This window comes from Taeniopygia guttata, chromosome 3 (assembly GCF_048771995.1).
Source record: "Taeniopygia guttata chromosome 3, bTaeGut7.mat, whole genome shotgun sequence".
Lineage (NCBI taxonomy): Eukaryota > Metazoa > Chordata > Aves > Passeriformes > Estrildidae > Taeniopygia > Taeniopygia guttata.
In genome coordinates, this window is record NC_133027.1 from 66,451,779 (window position 1) to 66,474,173 (window position 22,395).

The following is a 22,395-nucleotide window of genomic DNA, read 5'->3' on the forward strand; positions in this document are numbered from 1 at the left end:
GGAGAGAGATTTTAGCAGCAGACAGAGGTGAAAGATGACAGGAGAAATTGGTGCTGCTGGGTGGCACAGCAGCAGGAGCGGCAGAAAGCATGGGAGTGTCAGAGACTCTTGAAAACTATCCTTCAGGTGTCTCCTTAGGCCCCTCATCACTCAGGCTTTAATGATTATCAGTTTTTCTGGTCACTTCAGCTACATTTTGCTTCAGTATCCAGGCTGTAAATCAAGCATGACAACTGCAGTCCATTTTGCCCGGTTGTCATGACATCAAATGAAAATGCATTCAAATAATAAGAAAAGCAACCTAAGAAGTCCATGAGGAAAACAACATTTCTGCCTTTAGCCCAGCACTTAAGTGGGGTGAAGGAAAAACCAGAAAAATACTAAGACCTTTCCTTTGGAAAATGGCGTCAGAAACAGCGATTCAGGAAAATGTTGTGTATGCCTCAGGGAAAGAGATCTTCACAGGAACCATCACACCATGGCTGTCAGAAAACATCTAAAAATGTCAGCTGAGGAGTGCTCAGAGCTTGAGAACTAGGCTGGTCTAACAGTAAATTGGCCAGAGAACTGAACCCCACTCAACCACTTGAGAGTACAGCTTGGAGTTACAATTTACTGAAGAAGTTACTGAAGTTACAATTTACAAAAAATACAACAGCACATAGAAAACTGGTTTTAATCCCCAACATCAGAATACAACCTGGCACCTATTGGTCAGAGTCATGATACAGTCCTGGGAAATTGTGATCCTCCTCTGGATCTATCAAATGGTGCTGTCCCCAGTCCCCAAGCCAAAAATTTATCCATACTAAGGTTCAGGTGGGAGTGCTCAGTACCTCCCCCAGGGTGGGGAGTTTCACAAAGGACTATGTAACACTGTGAATCGTGAGATATTTTAGGAGTCCTTGATGGTCTAAGTCATTGCAGCTGCCTGTTCTGCTGGTGCCCTTGAATCCACCACAGCCCATTAGCAGAGATGACCCCTCAGGCTGGGTGTAAGCGTGCTGGTGCTTCCCCAGGGAGGAGTTATCACAGCTGAGTTATTTGTGAAGAAAAAGAAACATTAGTCTGCCTTGCATGGTTTACCTCTTTCTCTCATTTAACATCCAGCTTGTAGAGGTGTTGGCTGTGCACTGGGCAGCTCCTGAAAATGACCCATTTCCAGTTCCTCAGAAATGGTGCAGAGGGAGTGGAATACACAGTTTGGTTACACCCACATAGTGCTAAACTGGCACCTACCCCTGCAAGCAGGACAGGAACAAACTGTCACCCTTTGCCCAGACTGGCTCCCAGGTTGCCAGCATAGACCACCGAGTCAACAGTGCCAAGTGCACATTTAAATCACACAGAAATTAGAGATGGTGAGGGCAAGATGGCTTTAACATGGGAAACTGATGGTGCTGACACTTGATGGTGCTTGGATCAGACATGAGTTCTTCATGGTGGTAAACCAGCAACTACTGAGAGAGAAACTGACTGCCACCATAGTTGTTGAGTGTATTAATGCTAAAGAGATCTTTGTTTCAAAAACTTTGGCATGCATGAAAGCAAGAGGAGGAAAAAATACATCAAATCACCTGCTGCTCAGTTCCTCTGAAGTTAAAAGCCAGCGGCTAAAATTTTTAAATCTTTTGCACCAATATCTCATTAGCAAATGTCTCTGAGCCATTGATATGAAAAATAATTTTAACTTCAAATACCAAACTACTTTTCTGTTGATTGATTTCTGGATGATGCAAAAGCCTGACAGAGAGAGAGAGCACCAGGTAATATAGGTGAGCCAAGGTGCTGCTACAGCTCTGAGAACCTAAGGCTGAGATTAAGAAAGAACAAGAATAAGCATACATGAAAGTGAGAACACATACGAAAATGAGAAATGTAGCTTTCAGTTTTGAAGCACACAAACCTTGTTTCTGGCCCCAGCATTTTTGCTTTCTTTCCTGGGGCACCCAGAGGTAGCCCTGACACAGGCAAATTTCTGTTAATTCTAGGATTTGCCTTGTACAAGATTAAAATTTGTAAGAGATCTAAAACTTTAAACATTTTTTAACATTATTTGTGCAAAGTTTCTTCTCTCTTGAGACCTCTGTAGGGAAAAGATTTGCCTCAGCAATCAGGAATTATCTGTTCCAAGATATGTTTAAGGACATTGTTGGGTTGGAGGATTTTTGTGTTGTATTTTTGTCTGGTTGTGTTTTTTTTAAATGCCAGATATCATTGACAAAAAAAAAAAAAAATAGGCAAATAACAATAGGAAGCTCCTCCTTGATTTTAGTCTTCTCAGATTTCCCTGTTTTAGGTGAGCAGAGGAGCCATTTATCTCCTATGCTCTGGCACCTATGGTTCTAGTGAGTATATTTTAGTAACTAACCTACTGATGCAGGACAAGTTATTGTGCTGCATTGAACAAATGAATAGAGAAAAACTGGAAGTAGTTGCAAGGTACTTTTACTAAGAGAATTATTGCATAGAGTAATGAATTACAGCATCCACTAGCAACAAGTAAAAAATTGGATGTAAATATATAGAAAATATGGTTTTGACTATATATACATATTTATATTTAACAAGGAAAGTGTTATACATGTAGCAGGGAAATTACTATTTTTCCAATAAGAGAACCCAGATCAGAGACTACAAGAAGTTTATTTTGTGTAGAGTTTTCATACTGTTAAATATACTGTGAGAATAGAACAATCACATTCCACAAGAGGGGTCGAAGCCAGCAGGTTGGTTGTGTGTTTACACCACCAAAGTCTAGTTTTACAGCATGCAAATGCTATAAAAATTTCCAGAGATTTAAATGCCTTTCTGAATGAAAATGAAAAAAGCTACAGAAAACCAAGCTCAACCTGCAAATGTTTCCCATAAACTTGTTGATAAAAGTAGTTTTCAGGTTTTTATCTGGAAAAAAAAAAAAAGCTGAGGAAAAATGTTTCTGCCTGGTTTAGGCAATCCATGGAGAATTCAACAGTGAAACTGAACTCCAGGTATTTACTTGGGGTCATAAATTAGCACAGAAGCAGCAAGAGAAAATATTTGAATTTCAAATACCTAAAATGTTGTCTTGATACCTGGGTGATGGACAGAGCTGTCACTCTAGTGAGCTGGGAGTGATGAAGGACCATGTCCTTCTCCCGCATTGTGCTGGCAAAAGTCAGGGTCAGAATTTGTAGGGCAAGTACTGGGAGCCAGGGAGCTCGGACAATTAGTTGTCCTTCTCATGGGTCCTGGCAGTGCACCCACAAAGCAATCTGACTGCAAGGATGCCCAAATTATTAACATTCAGGTAGTTTTTAAAATCTCAGGTTCACCATCATCCCCTCTTGCATTTTATTTTATTGAATTTAAGGGGTTTTTTTTTCTTGTCTTTCTTAGCCTTTTCCTTTTGTGTTTTTCTTTTTCTTATTTCAAACTTAACAAAGGCAGGCCAATTATTCATGACACCTGATTAATCCAAAAGAATAATAGAAAAGGTGTGATGAATTAAGGTCCTATCTTTTGAAAAACTTCACAGTCTGAAACTGGAGAGAAAACTTTTTCTAAAGAAATTTTACTTTTTTAATTTTTCTGTTTAACTTTCAGCAATATTTATATAGGTCTCTAGCAACAGAGGAGGGTGGAAGATGGTTGATGTCCCTGTGGCATGATGCCCAGAACCTTTGGATCTGATCTTGCATTGATCAAATCGACTCCCTCTTGAGGTAAGGGGACAATATTTTATTTTGTGTTCTATTTTCTTTTTTTAACTTGCCTAATTTTCTGGTGCAAAGAAAATAACCTAATCTTTTCATATTCCTGAGAAGTTTCTTTCTTTCTAAATGTTCCTATCTGCTTCAGCATTACGTACTTACCTAACTCAACTTGCAATACCATTTTAAATTGTGGTTTCAGTTCAATGAAACACTCAAGTGTTGAAATGCTTTCCCACACAGCAATACCTTAATGTGCTAATAGCCAGCCACTCGTGTTAGAACTTCCTTCAGTGAACACTAGTAGCTAAACCAACCAACCCAGAAAAGTAATTTGTGATAAGGCAATACATTCTTTTCACCTTGCTATTAAAATACAGCTAAAAAGCAGTGGTGAAGAATGGTAATAAAATTACATTTTCCATATTGTTTCAGGAGATTTATGCTGATAAATTTTAACTCTGAAATATCAAATTGCCTGAAATTTTTCATTAAAGGTTAGAAGACTGTCAGTACCATCTTTTCACTTGGAATGGCCAAAATTGAAAATGTTTCTGAAAGGTACTATTTAATTTATTTTCTTATATTCTAAAATTCCATGTATTCTCATTTCCATGGAAAGAACTTAAATTAAAAATCTATCTTCTTTCCTAATAATAAAAATAAAGCCATCAAGAGCACAGAAAAATGCAGCCATGAACCCTCTTGCTCAGTGGTGAGATAGATGACTTTTATTTGCCTAACATTCTCAGCATGAATGGCTGACGTCATTTAAAGATGGTGATCAATTAAATACTGCTATCCACTTGGTGTTGGAAGGAATTAGGATGTGGAAATTAGAATTTACCAGAAATTTAGAATGAGATCAAAAATGAAACCAGACAAATTCCAAGTTTTTATCTCAAACTTACAAGCCCAGACAGAAAGAAAATTATTCACAAGGACGTCACCATGTAAAGTCCCATTGTCTTGGTTTTACTCTGTGACACTGAGATCAGTTGCTCTCTGTTTTCAGAACACTTCCTCTCTTTCTACATTGTCCCTTCTTCAGTCAGCATCCCCTACCAGATGCCACCCAAATAACGTCCTCCATCTTCTTTGGCAACTTCCTTCAGGAAATAGAAGTAGTTCACAATAAAATACTAAGTCAAATTAGTGCTTAAAGGATTTTGAGTCATAAAGGACACAAACCAATTCTCATCTCACTTGTGTGAGTGATGCTTAAGAAATCAACAGCACTCCAGCAGAATAAAATAGGTACCACTGAAAAGACACTTAGTGATCCCCCTTTATCCTGCTCTTGCTGTTCATCAGTTAGGGATACAATCCCTGGATCCCATGTCTCTGCACTCTTTTCAAGAGGAACACAAATCCAAAGACACTTTTGAGAGGTGTTATTAGCTCTGCTTCGAAAGAAATGCAGGAAATTAATATTTTGGATAGTTCTTATTTGATTTATTAAATACTTTGATTATTTCCTTATACTGAATTTTTTTAATGGTGCAAAAGCATATACTTTTGTTTGCTCCCTTTTCTGAGCAGAGCAACTGACTTCATTCACAGTCCACTTACTGATGCAAAAAACCTGGTTCTTTTCTTTCTCTTGTTTTAAAGCCAATTGTTTGCTTCAGCCAACTTTTAATTGCACAGAAAACTTGACGTCTGTGAGTGTGAAAGGAGGTTTTCCATCATTATGTCTGATGGCTGTTCTGCTCTGTTGGTGATTATTCATTTACTTCTGATGTTTGCAGCTCTTGGCGGCCGCTGCTACAAAACTTGCAGCAGTTTGGTGTTACTTCCTATTTGTCATCCACAGAATCATTTGTTTTCTGTTCTAGGAAAACATCAACATCTTAATGCAATTTATTCTTCTGATTAATGAGAGGAGTAAACCCATATGTTTTTCTAGTTTACACCCATTTTATTCAATAAGCTATAGCTGTAGGTATTCAAGAATATTTGAATTGAAAGCACACAATGAAATTTTAATCCTCATGTGGAAAAGAAAACATTTTAGCTGATTAGTCTCACTTTTCCCTATCATCTGCTACAGGAAACAGAGATATTAGGGAAACGAATTTTGCAATAATCAAGTAAGCTTGGCAAAGCAGTATTTTGTTTCCATGTGCTCACTGTGACCCATGAGGAGGCAGCTGGTTTTTATCTGTCATAAGCAGTAGGTCTGTCATTGGGGAATATAAATCCCGATGTCCTGTTTGTGAATCCCAAGACTGCCCAAAACAGAGACTAAAATTCCCATTTCCTAACTAGGCCGTTTTTAAAGTCAATTTAGACAATTAGTCTTTTTCCATAAAGGCTTTGGAATTAAATTGCTTCTTAGTTAAGTGTGAAACAGGTCAGAATCAGTCCTGGTATTCACTGAGGCAAAGCCATGAATATCAGTGGACAGATATATATTTATAGAATATATATTTGATCCAATCAGCACTGGTAAAAGTATGAGACTGCATTTTAACTGGGATCCTGACTCTCCATGAACTTGGATAATAGTTTGAAGCTGCAAGAGGGTACCCATCACACCATCTTTGGTTTTAGCAGACACTTTTCACTTAAAAGGAAGATAATTTCTTTAAGCCTTAAAGACCATGCTTTTTGCTTGAATTTTTAGCAGGAAGAACTTAACTGGCTCTTACTGAATAAGTAATGATTCAATACATCTTAATCAGTACAAGTCCCTCAGAGACTTAAGGTCTTGGGAAGTTTCACCTGCAGCCCACTTATAGCGCCAGTTTGACAAAGTTCAGCAATTGTTTGGTACTATAACAAAATGCAGAAGCATTTTATCATCTTCCTTATGCTTTTTCTGAAGGACATAAAGTTACCAGCCAAGACCTTTCTGGTAAAAATAGGTATCAAATATGTAATTTCTCACAGCAGCTCTTATTTACCACATCTCTTCTTGCATGGTCTGATATGGCAAGGAATGGGTTTGTACTGTCTTGCTACACAACTTAAATAGACCTTGGCATCTTTGACCCCATTTTTCCATGGCAATAGAAATACCCATTCAAGTGAAAACTCTACTACAAAGATTTTAGAATTAGTGGTTGAAAGACAACTGAGTTTTCAATCTTTTGAGTGCCACTGTGAATGGCAGAAGATGTCAGGGTACTGTGGGTATGGTCACTGTCAACTTCTGAGTCCAAAGTGCTGCAATAGAATCTGAGAAATCAGCAGCCCAAAACTTTCCCTGAAAAATAGCCAGTTCTGTATAGTGAACAAAAAGCCTCAAAATTCAGCTGGGGAGAGTAATAGATTTGCTTCTGGGTGAAAATTTTCATCCTGCAAAATGTCCCCCAGGACTAATTCTGTGGGTATGAATAAGAGGCTTCAAAATACAAATTTTACCATGCAAGTGAATAATCTGTCACTGGCCTTCCATCAGCTTTACTGCTGTTAGTGGGCCTCATATGGGTCTTGCTGATATGCAGTGTAAGGTTCCAGTAACTTTGAGTATACTTCCTAAAAGGCTAGATAATTTTGTGCAATCATTAACCACCTCTTGCTGCTTGGCATGCTGAAATAATAAGGGTAATTGAATATCACTCTTCTGGGTGTATGCTAATTGCCTGCAGGGCTCTGGAAGGATGTTTCATCCCTGTACACCACACAGCATTATTGGATGGGTAATTGGCATTATGGGAGCCTTCCACCTTCCTCAAGAATATCAGTGCAGAAGGCAAAATGTCAAGTCAGATGAACAAAGGATTTAATACAGTCTGGCAAGCCCTCTGCTCCTGCGGTGCTGTGGTGAGCAGCTGATTGCAGGATTTGCACCTGCCATTGTGTAATGAGGTCCTGAGCATCCCAGGTCACTATTTTTAACTTAAAACACCAGTAAAAGACCCAAATTTCTCAACATGCTAATTTCTGTGGCAAGCACTATTAAAAATAATGTTCAATTGTGAATTAAAAAGTATTTATGCTTAAATAAGAATCAGGAGTGGCTATTCCTGGTTTTATAAACACCCCATTCCTTGAATCCCTTTAATCTTCTCTGTGTGCTGCTGAATGTCAGGTAACGGAGGCACAGTGTGAGTTCAATTAGTTTAAAATCTCATCATTGTAATTGGGCAGGATGAGCTATATTATCTTGCCAAATAGGACTCAACTCTTTGAGGTTATTTACTAATTTTTTATATTCTTCCAAATGCAATTAATTGCATAACCGTTAGAAGTTAATTAATTAACAGGCTTCCTACATAATTGTATGTCATAGACATGCCCAAATGAGTCCTTTGAGATTACTGGAAGGTAGGGAGGGGGATTGCTACCAGGAGTACCGAATCTTCTTGGCAGACTGACTCACCTATAAATGATGCTCAGGTACAATTAGGAAAATGGCCCATGCTAAACATAACTCTAGAGCATGCATTGCCACAGACATGGCCTCAGCTTAGAGATGCAGCATATCATTAAATCAGAAAAACCTTGGTAAAATCAGGACTCTTGAAAAACTGTGTACAATAATGACCTCACTATTTTCATCTGCCTTAAACAGCATTTCAGTGACTTCAACAAATTTCTGTCTTCAAACTCTTTTTCACTAGCTAAATATCCTTCTTTATAGTTTCAGCTAACTGAGGCTGAAAATTTTCCATGCAACAAGGTATTTCCTCTGGAGTTGTTCACCAAGGACCCCTGCCCGTGCTTGCCAGCACGCTGCTGCTCTGCTTTCTTCCCTTCACCACCAAAATAGCCTCCTCCCAGCAAAAGTAGGGGAATTGAAGTGATGCTTCTGGGCTGCTATGCTGGCTGTCCTGCTTTCTTGCAGAAAGCAATGTGGAAGCCACATAAAATTATATCACTGGCCATCCAGTTGCTGAATTAAAGTCCCAGAGCACTGTTGCTATTCTGCCATTAAAAGTGCCACCATTATTAGCAGCTGTAAACCCCGAATACCTGTGCTTATCTCAGGTGCTGAATTGCCTTATTTGCTAGAAGAGGCTGTTGTGATCCTGACCAATCTTCTGACTTTGTGTTCATTGCGCACTAGAAGAGTACTGCTGTTATGATCAAACTTTCCTGGAGCAGGAATTCATTCAACACTCCTGACTTGGGCTGTCTAGGAAGCCTGTGTTTCAGCAGAGGAGTATGTGAATGGGGCTCCATCAATAGCCACTAATTTTTTGCAAGGACATTGTGCACCTCTGAGAGTCAGAAAGCATGTACTACCTAAATAAATTCAGATTAAACTAGAAATTTGTGGGTTTTGATCAAAATGCTAGCTATATGGTATGACAGGCAGATCAGATACCTTCTACATGATACCTGTAATACAAACAGGTTTGAACCAGGTAAGGGATGAGATGAAGTGCAATTCATCGTCAGAAAATTATTTCAGTTGAATATTCATTTTTTAGCTACACTTTTATGTGAAGGTCCCCTGCTGTTTCTGCTGGATTCTGCTTTGCTTCTGTCCTTCACTCCAGGACAGGGTTGTTATACACAATTAAACACATATCCAATTTGTGCTCCAGAGACTGTGGCAGCTGTACCTCAGCAGAGGGTGAAGACAGAGCAGATGGATAGAAGGTGAGTGCTGTCAGTCCACCGGGATTGAAGATGCCACAAAAATGCAAACAGGACCTATAGTTTATAAGAAAAAATAAATGTCCTGACAGCCTGATGAAAGACTAACTCAGAAACCCTCATTCCCCAAAAAGTTAAGATTAGCTAAGATTGATATGTCTGCATTGTCAAGTGCTTCGTCTTTTTATCTCTCTTTTTTTTTTTTTTTTTTTTAATGAGAAATCAGATCCATCTAATCTGAATGAGGAAAGTCACCTTCCCTGGTGCTCCATTTAATTTTCCTCAAGCAATTGAAATGAAAATGAAAATTCCATATCAAAAACATGAAAAGAGGAATATTCTCATGAAGGTAGGAAAAAAACTTCAACAGCCCCACAAGAAAAACTTTAAAACTGTCACTCACATCCCTAAAAATTTAAACCCTACAAAACAGAATGTTCAAACCCATATGTGGGTGCTGTATTTTTTTTTTCCTCAAAGACCAATAGAAACTGCAATGACTTAAAAATTCAATTAATTCATAGCAAGGAAGCACTTGAGAAAGGAAGGAGAGAGGGAAGACAGAGCTCAATTCAATTTGTAAGACACTTTCAGAAAAGAATATGAGCACTGTTCTAGAACTCCCAGTTCTGCACAATAGTCAATAACAAAAGAAGGTGCTGGTGTGTGGATCAACATTTAAACCCATAATGCTTTGGACAAAGTGCTGGTTTTAGCTTTATTGTGTATTTATTGTTTTTCACACTGTATCTATTTCACATGTACTTGTCCCAATTTCTTATAGGCCAGATGATGCACATCTGAAGCAGTGCCAAGTCCCAAGTCAATGAAACTTTTAACCATAACCAGAAAGCAGAATATCAGTGTTTTCATGTGTTAATCCTTGTGATCACGAGCAAAGCAATCACCTGTGGCAGGGTATGAATTTCCCAATCCCAGTGGAAGTAACTCTTCACCTCACCAGTCCTAGCCCAGCCAGAAGCAATCAATTTGGTATCCCCTGTCATTTACTGATTTCCTTTTGTGTTTATATTACAGCAAAGATTTCCAGACAGCCAGCTTGATATTTTTCTATGAATTGACTATGAAATTATACAGCTAAAGGGCAGTATGCCAAGGAATGACCAATTCGAGCATGGCAAATATTGACTGCAACAAAATATATCAGAGTATGAGGGGCTTGCTTGGATTTTTCCACAAGCACCTCAAGCATATTCAGCATTTGCATTCTCAGAATTTCCACCTGCTTTACAGCCATGCCTCCAAACCCATCAGCAAGAGGAGCTCATCACACTGTCTGCTTTGTAGATAGAGAACTGAAAAAATTGAACCTGCCCAAATTTTTTTTAAAAAATTGTTTCTACAGGTACATGTTTTTACCAAGTTACAGGGAAGTTAAAGAAATAAAAGAAATAAATCCTGCATTGCTGAGGTCAGTGGCCTGAAATCTCCCAGGAGAGAGGATGAGCAAGGATGGAGGAAGCTGGTTCTCACAACACAAGGTGCCCTGAGGACACGGAGCACTGGCACAGTCTCCTGCACTGTCAAGTGAGATCAAAACAAAGGCTCTTCTAGGTGGCTCTCTCAGGATCTTGCATCCTCCACAGCAAAGTGTTTTCCCTGCAAAGTGTTAGTGGAGCTGCCTGAGATCTCTTGTCAAGATTAGAGGGTTAATCACAGAAATTATGGGATATATGAGGTAAACTCTAGAGGAGGTTTGTCCTTCCTCCATTTCACAGAAATTTACAAATATTATAATGTGAAATACTAGGATAAGAGAATGCGCTTTTCCCTTGAAGTATCTTGTGGGGAAGTAGAAGAAAATACAGTTTAAGAAAATCTGCCTGTTACAATAAGGCTACGTGCAGGGTAAATGCCTGCTTTTTACCAAGTGCAAGAGCATTAAGATACAGGATAGAAGAACAGGCCCACGGCAAAGGCAAATTAATCACCAGAGGAGGTAGTATTAAAGGGTCTTCTGTGGATTCTAATATTTCCATACAAATTTCATGTATGTCTTCCAGACAGCAAGACACGGAAGAAAATAAAACTACATGAAACAGCAATCTCTGTTTGAGTCCATGTGTGAGCAGAAGATTTTGATGAGTATGTGAGAGACTTTTTATTAGAATTCTATAAATATCAGGGGATGTAAATCTAGACCCTTTTTTTTTCCTCTTACTTTTTTGGGGATGACGGGAATAGCTTGTCAGAATTGCTAAACCACACGCACACAACTGGGTGTTCTCTCATCATTTCTTCTCCTGGTGTATTTAGTCTCATTTTCCAGATCTTTCATTTCCTTTCCAACCTGGTTCCTCCAGATACCCTGTTTTTATACAATTAAATAGCAGTTTATCTTTGTGTTTTGCTCTGCCTGCCTGCCCAGATAGGTGGTGGGGCAGTGTGGCAGGCAGGAGGCTTGGGCTCTCCTCTGCCCTCTGAAACATGCTGGCAGGTGGCTGAGCAGGATTTCAGCACAGTGCCCCAAACACATTTTATGATGACTCTCAAAACCTTGCTCATATAAAGAGGCTGTTGTGTGGGGTTTTTTTAAGCATGAGTCTGTCTCTGTTTTTGTGCCCAGCTGCAAGTGCTGGCATTGCTACAAGCTCTGTTGAAGACTAATCCCCACGAGCCATGCTGTGCTGAGCCAGGGGCTCCCTACCATGGCTTTCCTCTGCTTTCCTCCCTTCCATACCCCCTGAGGTGCCCCAGGCCAGGAGTCTGGCCTGCCACACCACCACTGCAATGGACACGCACAGCCTGGGCCCAAAGTACCACAAAATTGTCCATAGCTCAGAGGTAGAGGCCAGTTTCTGGCTGCCCTCAAACCCCATCCTCTGGCACATGTCCCTGCAGGAGAGCACGACCTGTCTGTGCACAGCAGAGCTCTCCCAGATTGCACTGCACTCCCACAGCAACCAAAAGTCATCCCTCACCTTGACATCCACTCTCAGGTCATGATTTTGTATGTCCCAATTTTCACTAATATATTTCCTGAGGAAATTCAGCCTAGTTCAGAATTCCTCCACTGTGGCACAAGCTGTTTGAGAGTGGCAGGTGAAGGCTGTTTGAATGGCTGCAAAGACACATGTCCTTTCCCTTTCCCTTTGTTTTTCCCCTACACAACTACTCTTGTTAGAAAACTACCAGTAAACTGGCATTTTCTATGACTGCTCTCCAACTTAGCAAATAGTTTTTCCCTTTAAATAATTTTTCAAATTATTTTGCCATTTGGGGAAAAGAAGAAAAAGACATCAGGAAAATCAAGTTATTTACATTATAAACCTATAGTTTTTCTGCATTCCAAGTGCAGCTTTTGCTGGCAGTAAAAAGGTGTCTTAGATGGGCTAAGAATGTGTAGAAAGTAAACATTCCTCCTTTGGTGAGGCAGCACACAAACAGTCCTCTTCTTTTTTTTTTTTTTTTCAGTAGAAAATGTTGGAAGTTGTTGAATAAAACAGTGATTGCACATACACGCTTTTTTTGTCATTTACAATGGATGACAGCCAAAGAAGGAGCTGACATCCAAAAACCCCCTTAGATTCTGGGGTGACGATGGTGTGGCCAGCATAGAGCATTTCCAGACCTTGTATACATCAGCTGCCAGGGCTGGAATTTACAACATTGCAGATTCCTTAGTGAGTTGAGGTTTCAGAGCACAAATATCGTTTACTGGCTGATAGTCTCTTGATGCTGATGTGAACATATGCTACCACTTCTCTCATTTCTTCTGAAACACCTGAGATTATGGTGATATGGTTGGCATATTAGCTTTCTTCTAAGCATGCTTGCTTTTGAAGTGAGCATAAAATCTGCAAATTCCTTTACCAACATGTTCTAGGCCAGGCTGTAGCATGGTGGGATCAAGTCACCCAATTCCCCCCCCAGCATCATGACAGAATGCAGAACAGAATTCAAGTTTCATTGGGCCAGAGAGAGAAAGCACAACAGAGATTCTGATGGTGGGATCTGGAGACCAGGATGTTCATGGTTGACAAGGAGCCCAGTAGTGTCCTTCCTTCTTTGCAGGATGTTTTTGGCTTGTTATGGTTCTTCAACATAAATTTCCTTTACATGCTATACAGCATCTAGGGCCACATCCTGAGAGACAAAGTTGTGAATCATTTTGGGCAGATTGATTAAAGCTGATTAAACCTACAGTCCCATTTTCCAGGCTAGTATTTTAAGCCCTGAATAATTGCAATGAGCACTGCAGCTATCACCCCTGTCCCACCACCCTAGAAAACAAACAGGAGTCAGCAAATTCATTACAGATAAGAGGTGTCCAGGAATGATGCTATGCCCCATATCCCAGGCAGGTTGATATGTTTATCAGAAGTTCCTCCAAGCTAGGGACAGGCATCAGATTTGCCTCTGACCTCTGATTTTCTATTCAGTGTTTCCAGGTGACTTCTCTGTCAGCATGCAGGTGGCATATAGAGGCTGGGACACCAAACAATATAGCTTCATCTGGTCCATAAAAGCCCTAAAACTTATGTGGTTTGATGAAGCTTTTAGCTGGTAATTAAAAGAAGTTATTAAGAAACTTGTTGGTGTCTGGTCTGTAGCTGGGCTATTACAACTGCAGATCACACGCTCAGAAATAAATCTCTGGGGAAAGGGATGGGGAAAAGGACTTTATGAGGCATTAGTCATAAACATGAGGACCCTTTTTCCTTTAAATTACCCTCCATTACTTCTAAGTCTTTTACCTGTGCATTTATGCATCAGAATTTTTACAAATAAAATAAAACCAGAATTACATTAGCACATGCACCAGTAGAGCCACACAAACAATGCTAATGTGATGATTGTTTCCACTTGATTGTTTAAGTACCTAGAAACAGAATTTGATGCTCACAGGAGTTTTACATCTTCAGGCTCAGTGAGATGGTCAGATGCGTGTAGGGACTCATTTCCTTCTTTGTGCTGGTGGCCTCTGACCGCAGCAGAGAACAAAAGGAAATCAAAGGTAAGAAAGAGTTAAGAGAATGAAAGTTATGTGGGAATGGCATGCACACTTCATTTAATAACTTAATAGACCAGAGGAGTTTTGAGGCAGCCGATAATAGGGATAGGGGGAAAAGGTTTGTCTCAAAGAAGGCAGAGGTTTAGAAGGAACATTTTAAAACTCTACACCTAAATGAAGGTTTGGAGCAGGGAATTCTGCTTAAAAGCAGAACAGAATTCATTCACAGCGATGCTGTTGGAGCTCTCAAGCTCAGCAAAGCATTTGCAGGTGAGATAGTGTTTAGGTTTGGGCTAAGGTTTTGTTAATTCCCAGTTCCCCAAGTTCTTAAGATTCTGTTATGTGCTCTGAGAACAGAGCATGTGTTCTCAGATGGAAAAGGTGGAAAACAGATTAATTACACTCTGACTCTTTCAGGATGAAAATTTAGGCATAGGAAATGCACTGCAAAACAAACAAAATAACGTGGTTATTCTTCCAGCATGTAACAGACTCGTTGAGTTTATTGCCAGAGGCCGCTGTGAATACTTGAAGTTTATGCACACTGAAGAGAGCACTTTAATAGAGATATATTCTAGATTACTGAACAGAGAAATTACATCAGCTCTGGAAATATCCTGAGCTACAAATGCTCAGAGCTTGGGGGCAGCAAAGTACCTTTGATGTTTGCCCTGGTCTCACCCTGCCCTTGGCTTGTGCTTTCATCTGAGTGGGCTGCTGGGCTGGGGCAGCCCTCAGTGTGACCTCATGTCACTGTTCTGTGCAGCTGTGGCCTGTGGGAGAACAATTTCAAAAGGCTCACTATGGAAGGACTGATGGAAAAGTCCTGCTCAGGTAGAGGATACAGATTCTCCAGTAGGGAGATTTGTATCTAACTGCTATGATTTCTCCACATCTCTTGGAAGTGATTCAGAGCCATGCAAAATCCCCACACAGTTTTGTGTTTCTCTCCACTGAATAAAAGCACTATGAAGAAATACAGGTGAAAAGAAGCAGCTGTGGCACTGAAGTATGTATAATATTGCTCTGGTTTTTGGCAAGTCTAGAATGAGCACTTACCAAGATAGATTACAGAAGCCCATGGAGAAAAAAAATCTGCAAGTCAAAGAATTTTCCTCAAAACTTCTGTAGTATGAGTCATTTCAAATGGGAGGGCAGAAATTAAGCAGAAAAGTACAGAGTAAATGGGTACAAACTAGAGAAAAATGATGCTCATACAAAATACAACAGCAATATTGCTGAAAAATGCAGACTCTCACCAAGATACTGCAGAGCTTAGTTGCATTTCCAGCCAGTATGTATCTTACATGTATATCTACATCCTTTTAATCTGCAGTCTTAAAAACCCTGATCTTGGGTAGGCTTGCTCTTAATTTTATTTGTGTTCCAGGGAGGCAAGTGGCACATGAACACAGATGCTAGAAAAGTCTGTTGGTGTGCACAACACATATTGTTTTCTTAAAGAAGTCCCAACACTTATATCAACACCCAATATCTTGAAAAATTAAGTGATTAAGTGATTAGTTGCAGCAATGAACTGATTTTTAATTTGTTTCATCAAATATCACAGTGGAAAATGCGACCAAGCACTTGGACACTAAGTGTAAAGTATTTAACTTGAAATCCCTATGACTGTTCTGGTAGTGTGTGTATTTTGTTAGATCAATTTGTATCTAAAGGATATGTGTGACCTGAGCAGAGCCTTTCAGAGCTTTCAGACAGCAGGAGAATCAGCCAATCACCTACCCAAGTCCACTGCTGAAAAAAGGCAGGAAAGGTACATTGATGCGTATAGGTATGTTTTCTCTTTGACTTTAACAAGTTTTTCTAAATAATTTTCTCTCCTGCCTTGCCAAATGAAAAGCAGGTTTAGCAGTATAACAACAGATTCTGGCAACTCCTGCATTTCTCATAAATGTTTGTTTTACAGATGTGGGGGTTTTAACAAAAATTTTAACCACAATGAACCTTGGATTTTCATAGCAACACAAAACCATAACAGTTTCAAATATAGCTTTATATTATCTGTGCTATCCAAGAATATATTTTAGTCAGGAATACAAGACAGTTATAAGTATATAATATTGACATTTGAGTAAAAAACGATACCTGTTCCATGTTTAGTTATGCCCCAATAAACCAGGCTTAGAAGCACAGAAATTATCCTATTGATATAATTTCTATCAATTTCTGATACAATTCTTTGAGGGGTTGTGTCTTTTTCTTTTTAAACCAGAGTGACACCAAAGGATACCTTGAAATTACAGCTATTCAGGAAAGCAAAATAAAACTGTGTTTATAGCTAAAATTAAGTTACTGATTTTAGCTCCGCAAGCAGAAATACACAAATGGAGAGCTCAGCATTTTCTAAAGTATACTCAAGTCATGTTCCTAGCAATCAAGAGAGACCTAATCAGATTATTTTCCTCTCAAAAATAATGATCTTGGCAGATTTTGTTAAATAGCTTGCCAGGCTTTGCTGTTCCCAAGGGTGTTGTGTACTTATGGTGATTGCTGGGTGCTCAGCATTTGTGCCCCGCTGCTGCATTTCCTCAGCCCCCGTGCCTGTGTCTGCTAACAGCTGAAGGAGATATTTCCAAGCTCTCTGAAACCCGAGTGAAGATGGGAGGCTGTGGCTCTGCTGCCCCCAGGGAACAGACTCTGCTTGCACCTCAGCCCTGAGCCTCTGCCCTGGAGCTCAGCTGCTTCCGAGCCACTCTGGGCTCACACAGCTCTCTCTGTCTCCCCTCCCTGCCCTCAGCCTCTGTTGCCAGTCTCACTTTCTCCCCTGCTTCTTCTCAGATGACATGAGAGCTCAGGAAGGAAGGCCATCTGGCCACTTCCTCTGCCTTATCCCAGTAAACTGCTCATTTCTTCAGTTCACACATTTTTCTACTTCTGTTTCTCCATCTTCCTCTACTGGCCTACTTCCTCTATTGCCTTACAAGACATTTTGCTGTCCTTTGCATGAAAATTGTTGCAAAATTTATTTTACCATTTATTTTACCATATAGGAAAACTTCAGAAATTAAGAGCAGCACTTTCTGCTTTAATAACCCATATTTATAAAACAAAAACTAAACAAACTAAAACCACCCCACAAATGAGATTTTCAGTGGTGCTGAGAATACCCTATCATGATTGCTTGCATTATTCTTTGAAAAGGGCACTTGGATGGAAAGTGCCAGAAGATAGTAAAACTACAAGTCTGGCTGAAGATGACAGCATCTGTTCATGCATCCTTGTTCCAGATGAGCAGGATATCTCAGGTAGCAAGAAGGCTTGAGCAGAGTCCTGGTTTTTATTGCTGGACCCTGATCTGCCTGTGAGTGTCATCAAGCTGCAATACTCACACATGTGGCAGGAAAGCATCTGGGGGTCATGGACAAGTAACTGTCCTGGACTGTAAGTGTGTATTCTATTTGCCATCTGTTGGAGGTGTGGCAGTTATCTTCTGTTAATTGGGCAGTTTTCTTTATCTCTTCCACAAACCAAACCTACCCCCCGGGAAATATCTGCTGTTAATGGGCCATTGAGTCTCACTGCATGACTGACAGAATTACACCATCACACTGGGAGGTTCTCTGCCCAGGGGGAGGAGCCAATTATTCCTACCTGGATATAATCTAAGTTTTTGGGACACCAGGACCGCCTTCTCCACTGGATTCCCAGAGGAAGACCAGGCCCATCTACACCACCACTGGATCTTCAGAGGAAGACTACACCCTTCTACAGGATCACTGCTCCAACAGAACCACATTTGTAATTTTCAAAATTACAGCAATTTGGAGGGAGGGGGTTTACATTTTCAATTTCAGAGGAGGCTCCTGCCTTCCTTAGCAGACACCTGTCTTTTCAAACCCAGACAAACTCTGAGTGAAATTTAAGGCGGTCATTTAGACCATGTTAACACAGAGTTCCAAAAGTACTTGAAATACTGTCTGATCAAGTGCTCACAGCACTTCCACAGCCACTGTGACTGGAGGCACTGGGAATAGCAGTTCTCCCATTTAGCTACATGTTAAGAAACAGAATAACTCAAGTAGAGGGATAAAATATTCTATTTCACCTGTAGAGTCTGGCTGGTGTCAGGGCCACTGCTACTATATGAGGATTTCCCACTCTGGCTCTCTGGCTATAAGCACAGGTGTTGCAGGGTGGGAGACATCCGAGAGACTTGCCTGTTTCAGCAAGATGCATGTGAAGAGAAAGACTCCATAAAGATGTGGTTTTGTTTAGACTTCCGCTTGGAGCTATAATTTCAGCATGCTTTAAGTGGTGCCCTTCCCGTTAGCTCTTCTAAAGTATATCCACATTGATCCTATTTCTGAACCACACAAAGGATTTATGTGGCTGCCAAACCACAGAGCACCAGCAACCATTTTTGTGCTCATGAAGCTTCACCAGCTTGAGTGCACTGCATGAGTTAATTGCCCAGGAGAAGGTATCCAACTGATCTGTGTTCTTGAAAGCTTACCCTTCCACATTTCTTTTTTTTTATACAACTAAATATTGCAAACTGCATTTTAAGCCTAAACACAGTCTTTCATTCTTAACCTATGTGTTTATGCATTTTATTGAATTTTTAAAGATTGGATTAATTTTCAGCATTTGATTTGTTGCAGTGACTTTGGGCTGGCTGCCCAACTTAACCGTGGCTGCTACTCTTGGATGATGGCCTCACCATTAATTATTTCCCTGCTGAAACTGCATTACCACAAAATAAATTTTGTCATAATGACATTAAGTAAAGGCCACAGAAACCTGTCCAGCATTAGAAATTTATTCTTGGGAGCTTTTTTGTGCTTTTTCTTCACATTATCTAAATCATTTACTAGTTTACTAGCTTATGAATAAACAGGCTTTTTATATTCCTTGCTGTAAATATAACAACATAAGCATTGAAGTAATTATCAAATCACTGACATTATCCTGCAATCTTTATAAATTCAATCTCCCAAATAAGACAACACATTTAAGCACAAAAATATTGAATCCTGTCAGGTTAAATTAGTTACTATCTTTAGTTTGCAGGGTATAACAGTTCTTCCTTCATAAGACAGGTCTCAGTATGTAAAAAGGGTTTGATAAAATACTTACTACTCATTCTTACAAATATGGAAATTTTTAGCCACAAAATTAAAAATAAACCATTTAGGACTCTAATAAAAGACCTTGAGGTGAAAGGAAGGGCAAGAGCAAAATATGTATAATTAAGAATGAGCACCCTGTAGGTTCACTGTTCGCACTACTGAAGTGCCAACAATGTGTATTTTGATTACTTGTATCAAAATCCTGCAATAATCCTAATATATGGTAATGTCATTGCCCTTGAAAATACGGCTTTCCTCTAATTTAAGAAATAATCAGTTATGAAGTCATGTGGTTTGGTCTTGCTGTTGGTGATGCCATTCTCTTGATGAAAAATGTAAAAATTATTAATTCCTTTCCACTTCTACTATTTCCAGTCTGCTTCATTCTTTACTCTTTACATTATATTCATGTGGAAAATAAACCACAATTTTTTTCCAGCAGAATACTTTTTAAGAAATATCTGCAGAGGTGATTTACCATTGAGAATATAAACAGAGTTGGAGACATTCAGCTATCTTTTGCTGCATTAATCCAATTCCATTTCAGCTAACAGCAGCCTGATGTCCATTATCCTTCCAGAAGGTAATTCTTGCTTGCCAAATGTATGCTTTTTCCGTAGTTATTATGCTTCTAAGTATTTTATCACTGTTTTCTGCTGCATGGTGTATTTTTTTAAGGAATAATTTTTTTGTAACTTCATCATTGGTTTGAAATATCTCACTGCAATTTAATTATGAAAAATAAATTGAGAAACAGGCCAATACAGTTAAAGCAAATGTCTTTGGCTTTGGTCTTTAGATTTCTTTCCCTCAATTACAGACTAGTAATTTCAGTGGGTTTTATAGATTAGAGCTCAAAAAGGCCATCACTATAGGTAATGGAATAAGTCTGACTTTTTGCATTCTTGTTTTAAATACGGATTTTTATTACCTACTCCAGCACAATCTACAGCCTTTTTCCTTTCCTTTGCCCAAGTGGGCTTGACTGGCAGTCTCAAATTTTAATTTCATTCCAGAGAAGAGAGAGTATTTTGCACGTGATTTTGTGCAGCGCATACAACTCAGCTGCCAGGTTTGAGACGTTTCAGCCATGGAGAACATCCTGGTATCAAACCTGCAGCCAGAGCTTTGTTGTGCTTGCTGCTTTACTGAGATGGAAAATCATAAACTTACAACATAAATAAAGGGATCAAAGCTCGAAGTGCAAAATAGCAAATAAGGAGTATGAGAGAAAAGAAGGTTTTCAATAGTCACACCAGACACACTAGTCCTCTTTCATCAGCTTGAGTCATCAGTGTAAAAATGTCCTGCAGAAGATTATCACTAGTACTTTTGTGGTGTCCAAAGGAAAAATATTCATAAAACTATACCCCTCAAAGCCCAACCCATTCCTCAAGGGGTTGTGCTTGTTACAAAATCACTTGTAAAAGAATTGCTTTGTTCCTTCATGTGCATATCCCTGGGAAAGAATATATACTATTTTTTGGCCTTATAATGACATTGAGATACTCTAACTACCTGGAGTTATAAATGTTCCCATTTCAAGCAGCAAATTCTTTAATTTCATGGAGGTAAAAACATGGCTCTAACAGGGCAGAGAGTACTGATGCTAATAGCATCACAGCTGTTTTCCCCAACTGATGCTCTTCTGTGATGAGTTATCAAACCATTTTTACCTGGTTCCCATTATTATGGGCTTCTTGGGCCCCCTCCAAAATAAACACTATTGTTTATCTGATTTTAATTCTTTTTATAGGAGCTCTTTTCCTCTAAATTTTGTAGTGTTTTAGGACTAAAGTAGCAAGGAAATATACAAGTACATAAACAAGAGCCTGTCATGATCCTTTCAACCAAATTACATCAAAAGGCTAGCCTGTGGAAAGAGCTAATGATCCAATCAGCATAAGAACACATTACAAATTTGAAATCTAATATATTATCTCTAGATGCAGATTATTATGTAATTATACATTTGAAGAAACTGAATATTTTTATATGATTAATTTTTCTGTTGCTGTAGTCTCTTGCAATGATCTCTTTAGCATTTAAGTTTCTCGTTGCATTCCACAGAAAAGGTTTTGAATAAGTGTTGCTTGACAGAGAGGGCTTCATTGACAAAGGCAGAAAGGTAGCAATGAGGGGAAAAAAGGATGCTACAAATAGGTACAAAGGGACTGCAAGCCCCTGGGACTCCCTGGGATCTCTTTGCATTCTTTTTTAACATGATGGCATTTGATAGTGTAGAACTGCTTTCATGCAGTTCAAGAGCTAATGCAATCTCTATGATATGTGCTCCCAAGCAGTTCAACAGAAACACAAACTGAAGAGGAAATAAGCAATGAATCAACAACCCCTTGCTGAAATGACAGTAAACAATGAATTAACAGCCTGCTAGGGCATCCTTGAATCTCTGACTCCTGTGTCATATGGATTCCTGCCCTACAAATGAAACATCAGTCTTCTTCCATTGGCAATATAATCAGAATTAGGAAGTAGCCAATACATAGTGGCTGTACTTAGTCATATACTTACTTGTTTATGCCATGTTATGCACTGCTCAGTCCCGAGAGCCCTAAAACTATATATATCCATATATGTATACATTACATATGTACAAGAACAAGAATCAATTCCACAAGTATTTGCCCCAGCATTTATTACAAGTTGCATCTTGAGGAAAGGGCTTCTGTGAGGGATGCTTGGAAACACATTTTAAGATTGCGGTTTCAAATAAATCTCAGCAGAAATGTAAAACACAAGCAAGTTGTACTCTGCTTCTCACACCATTCTCCTTCTCTTGGTGCTTGATTTTAAGGAGAATATGGTAGCAAAAACTCACCAATTTTACTTTAAACTCAGTCAAAATGAGGTAACTCCTGAGCAGGCAGCTGTAGCTCTGCACATTTGCATAGACAGAAGCACTCACACACTCCCTCTTCTCTCTGCTCTGGGTTAGGAGAAGAAACATCTGTTTTTGTCTTTGAAGGTACCAGAGGTGGTTCCACTTCTATACAGAAATATTGGTTATGACCCTTTTTGCTGTTTGTGAAATTGGGACACAAAGAGACATGACAAAATGGGC

At 39.4% G+C, this 22,395-nt stretch overlaps 1 protein-coding gene across 1 annotated transcript in view; it reads left to right on the forward strand.

Moving 5' to 3' along the window:
* UTRN (utrophin) overlaps window positions 1–10,812 on the forward strand; it is a 523,567-nt gene extending 512,755 nt beyond the window's left edge. The window contains exon 70 of the mRNA XM_072927046.1: window positions 10,704–10,812. Coding sequence (XP_072783147.1) covers window positions 10,704–10,797 — 94 coding nt within the window. The 3' untranslated portion in view covers window positions 10,798–10,812. The remainder of the gene's footprint in view (window positions 1–10,703) is intronic.
* The last annotated feature ends 11,583 nt before the right edge of the window (window positions 10,813–22,395 follow it).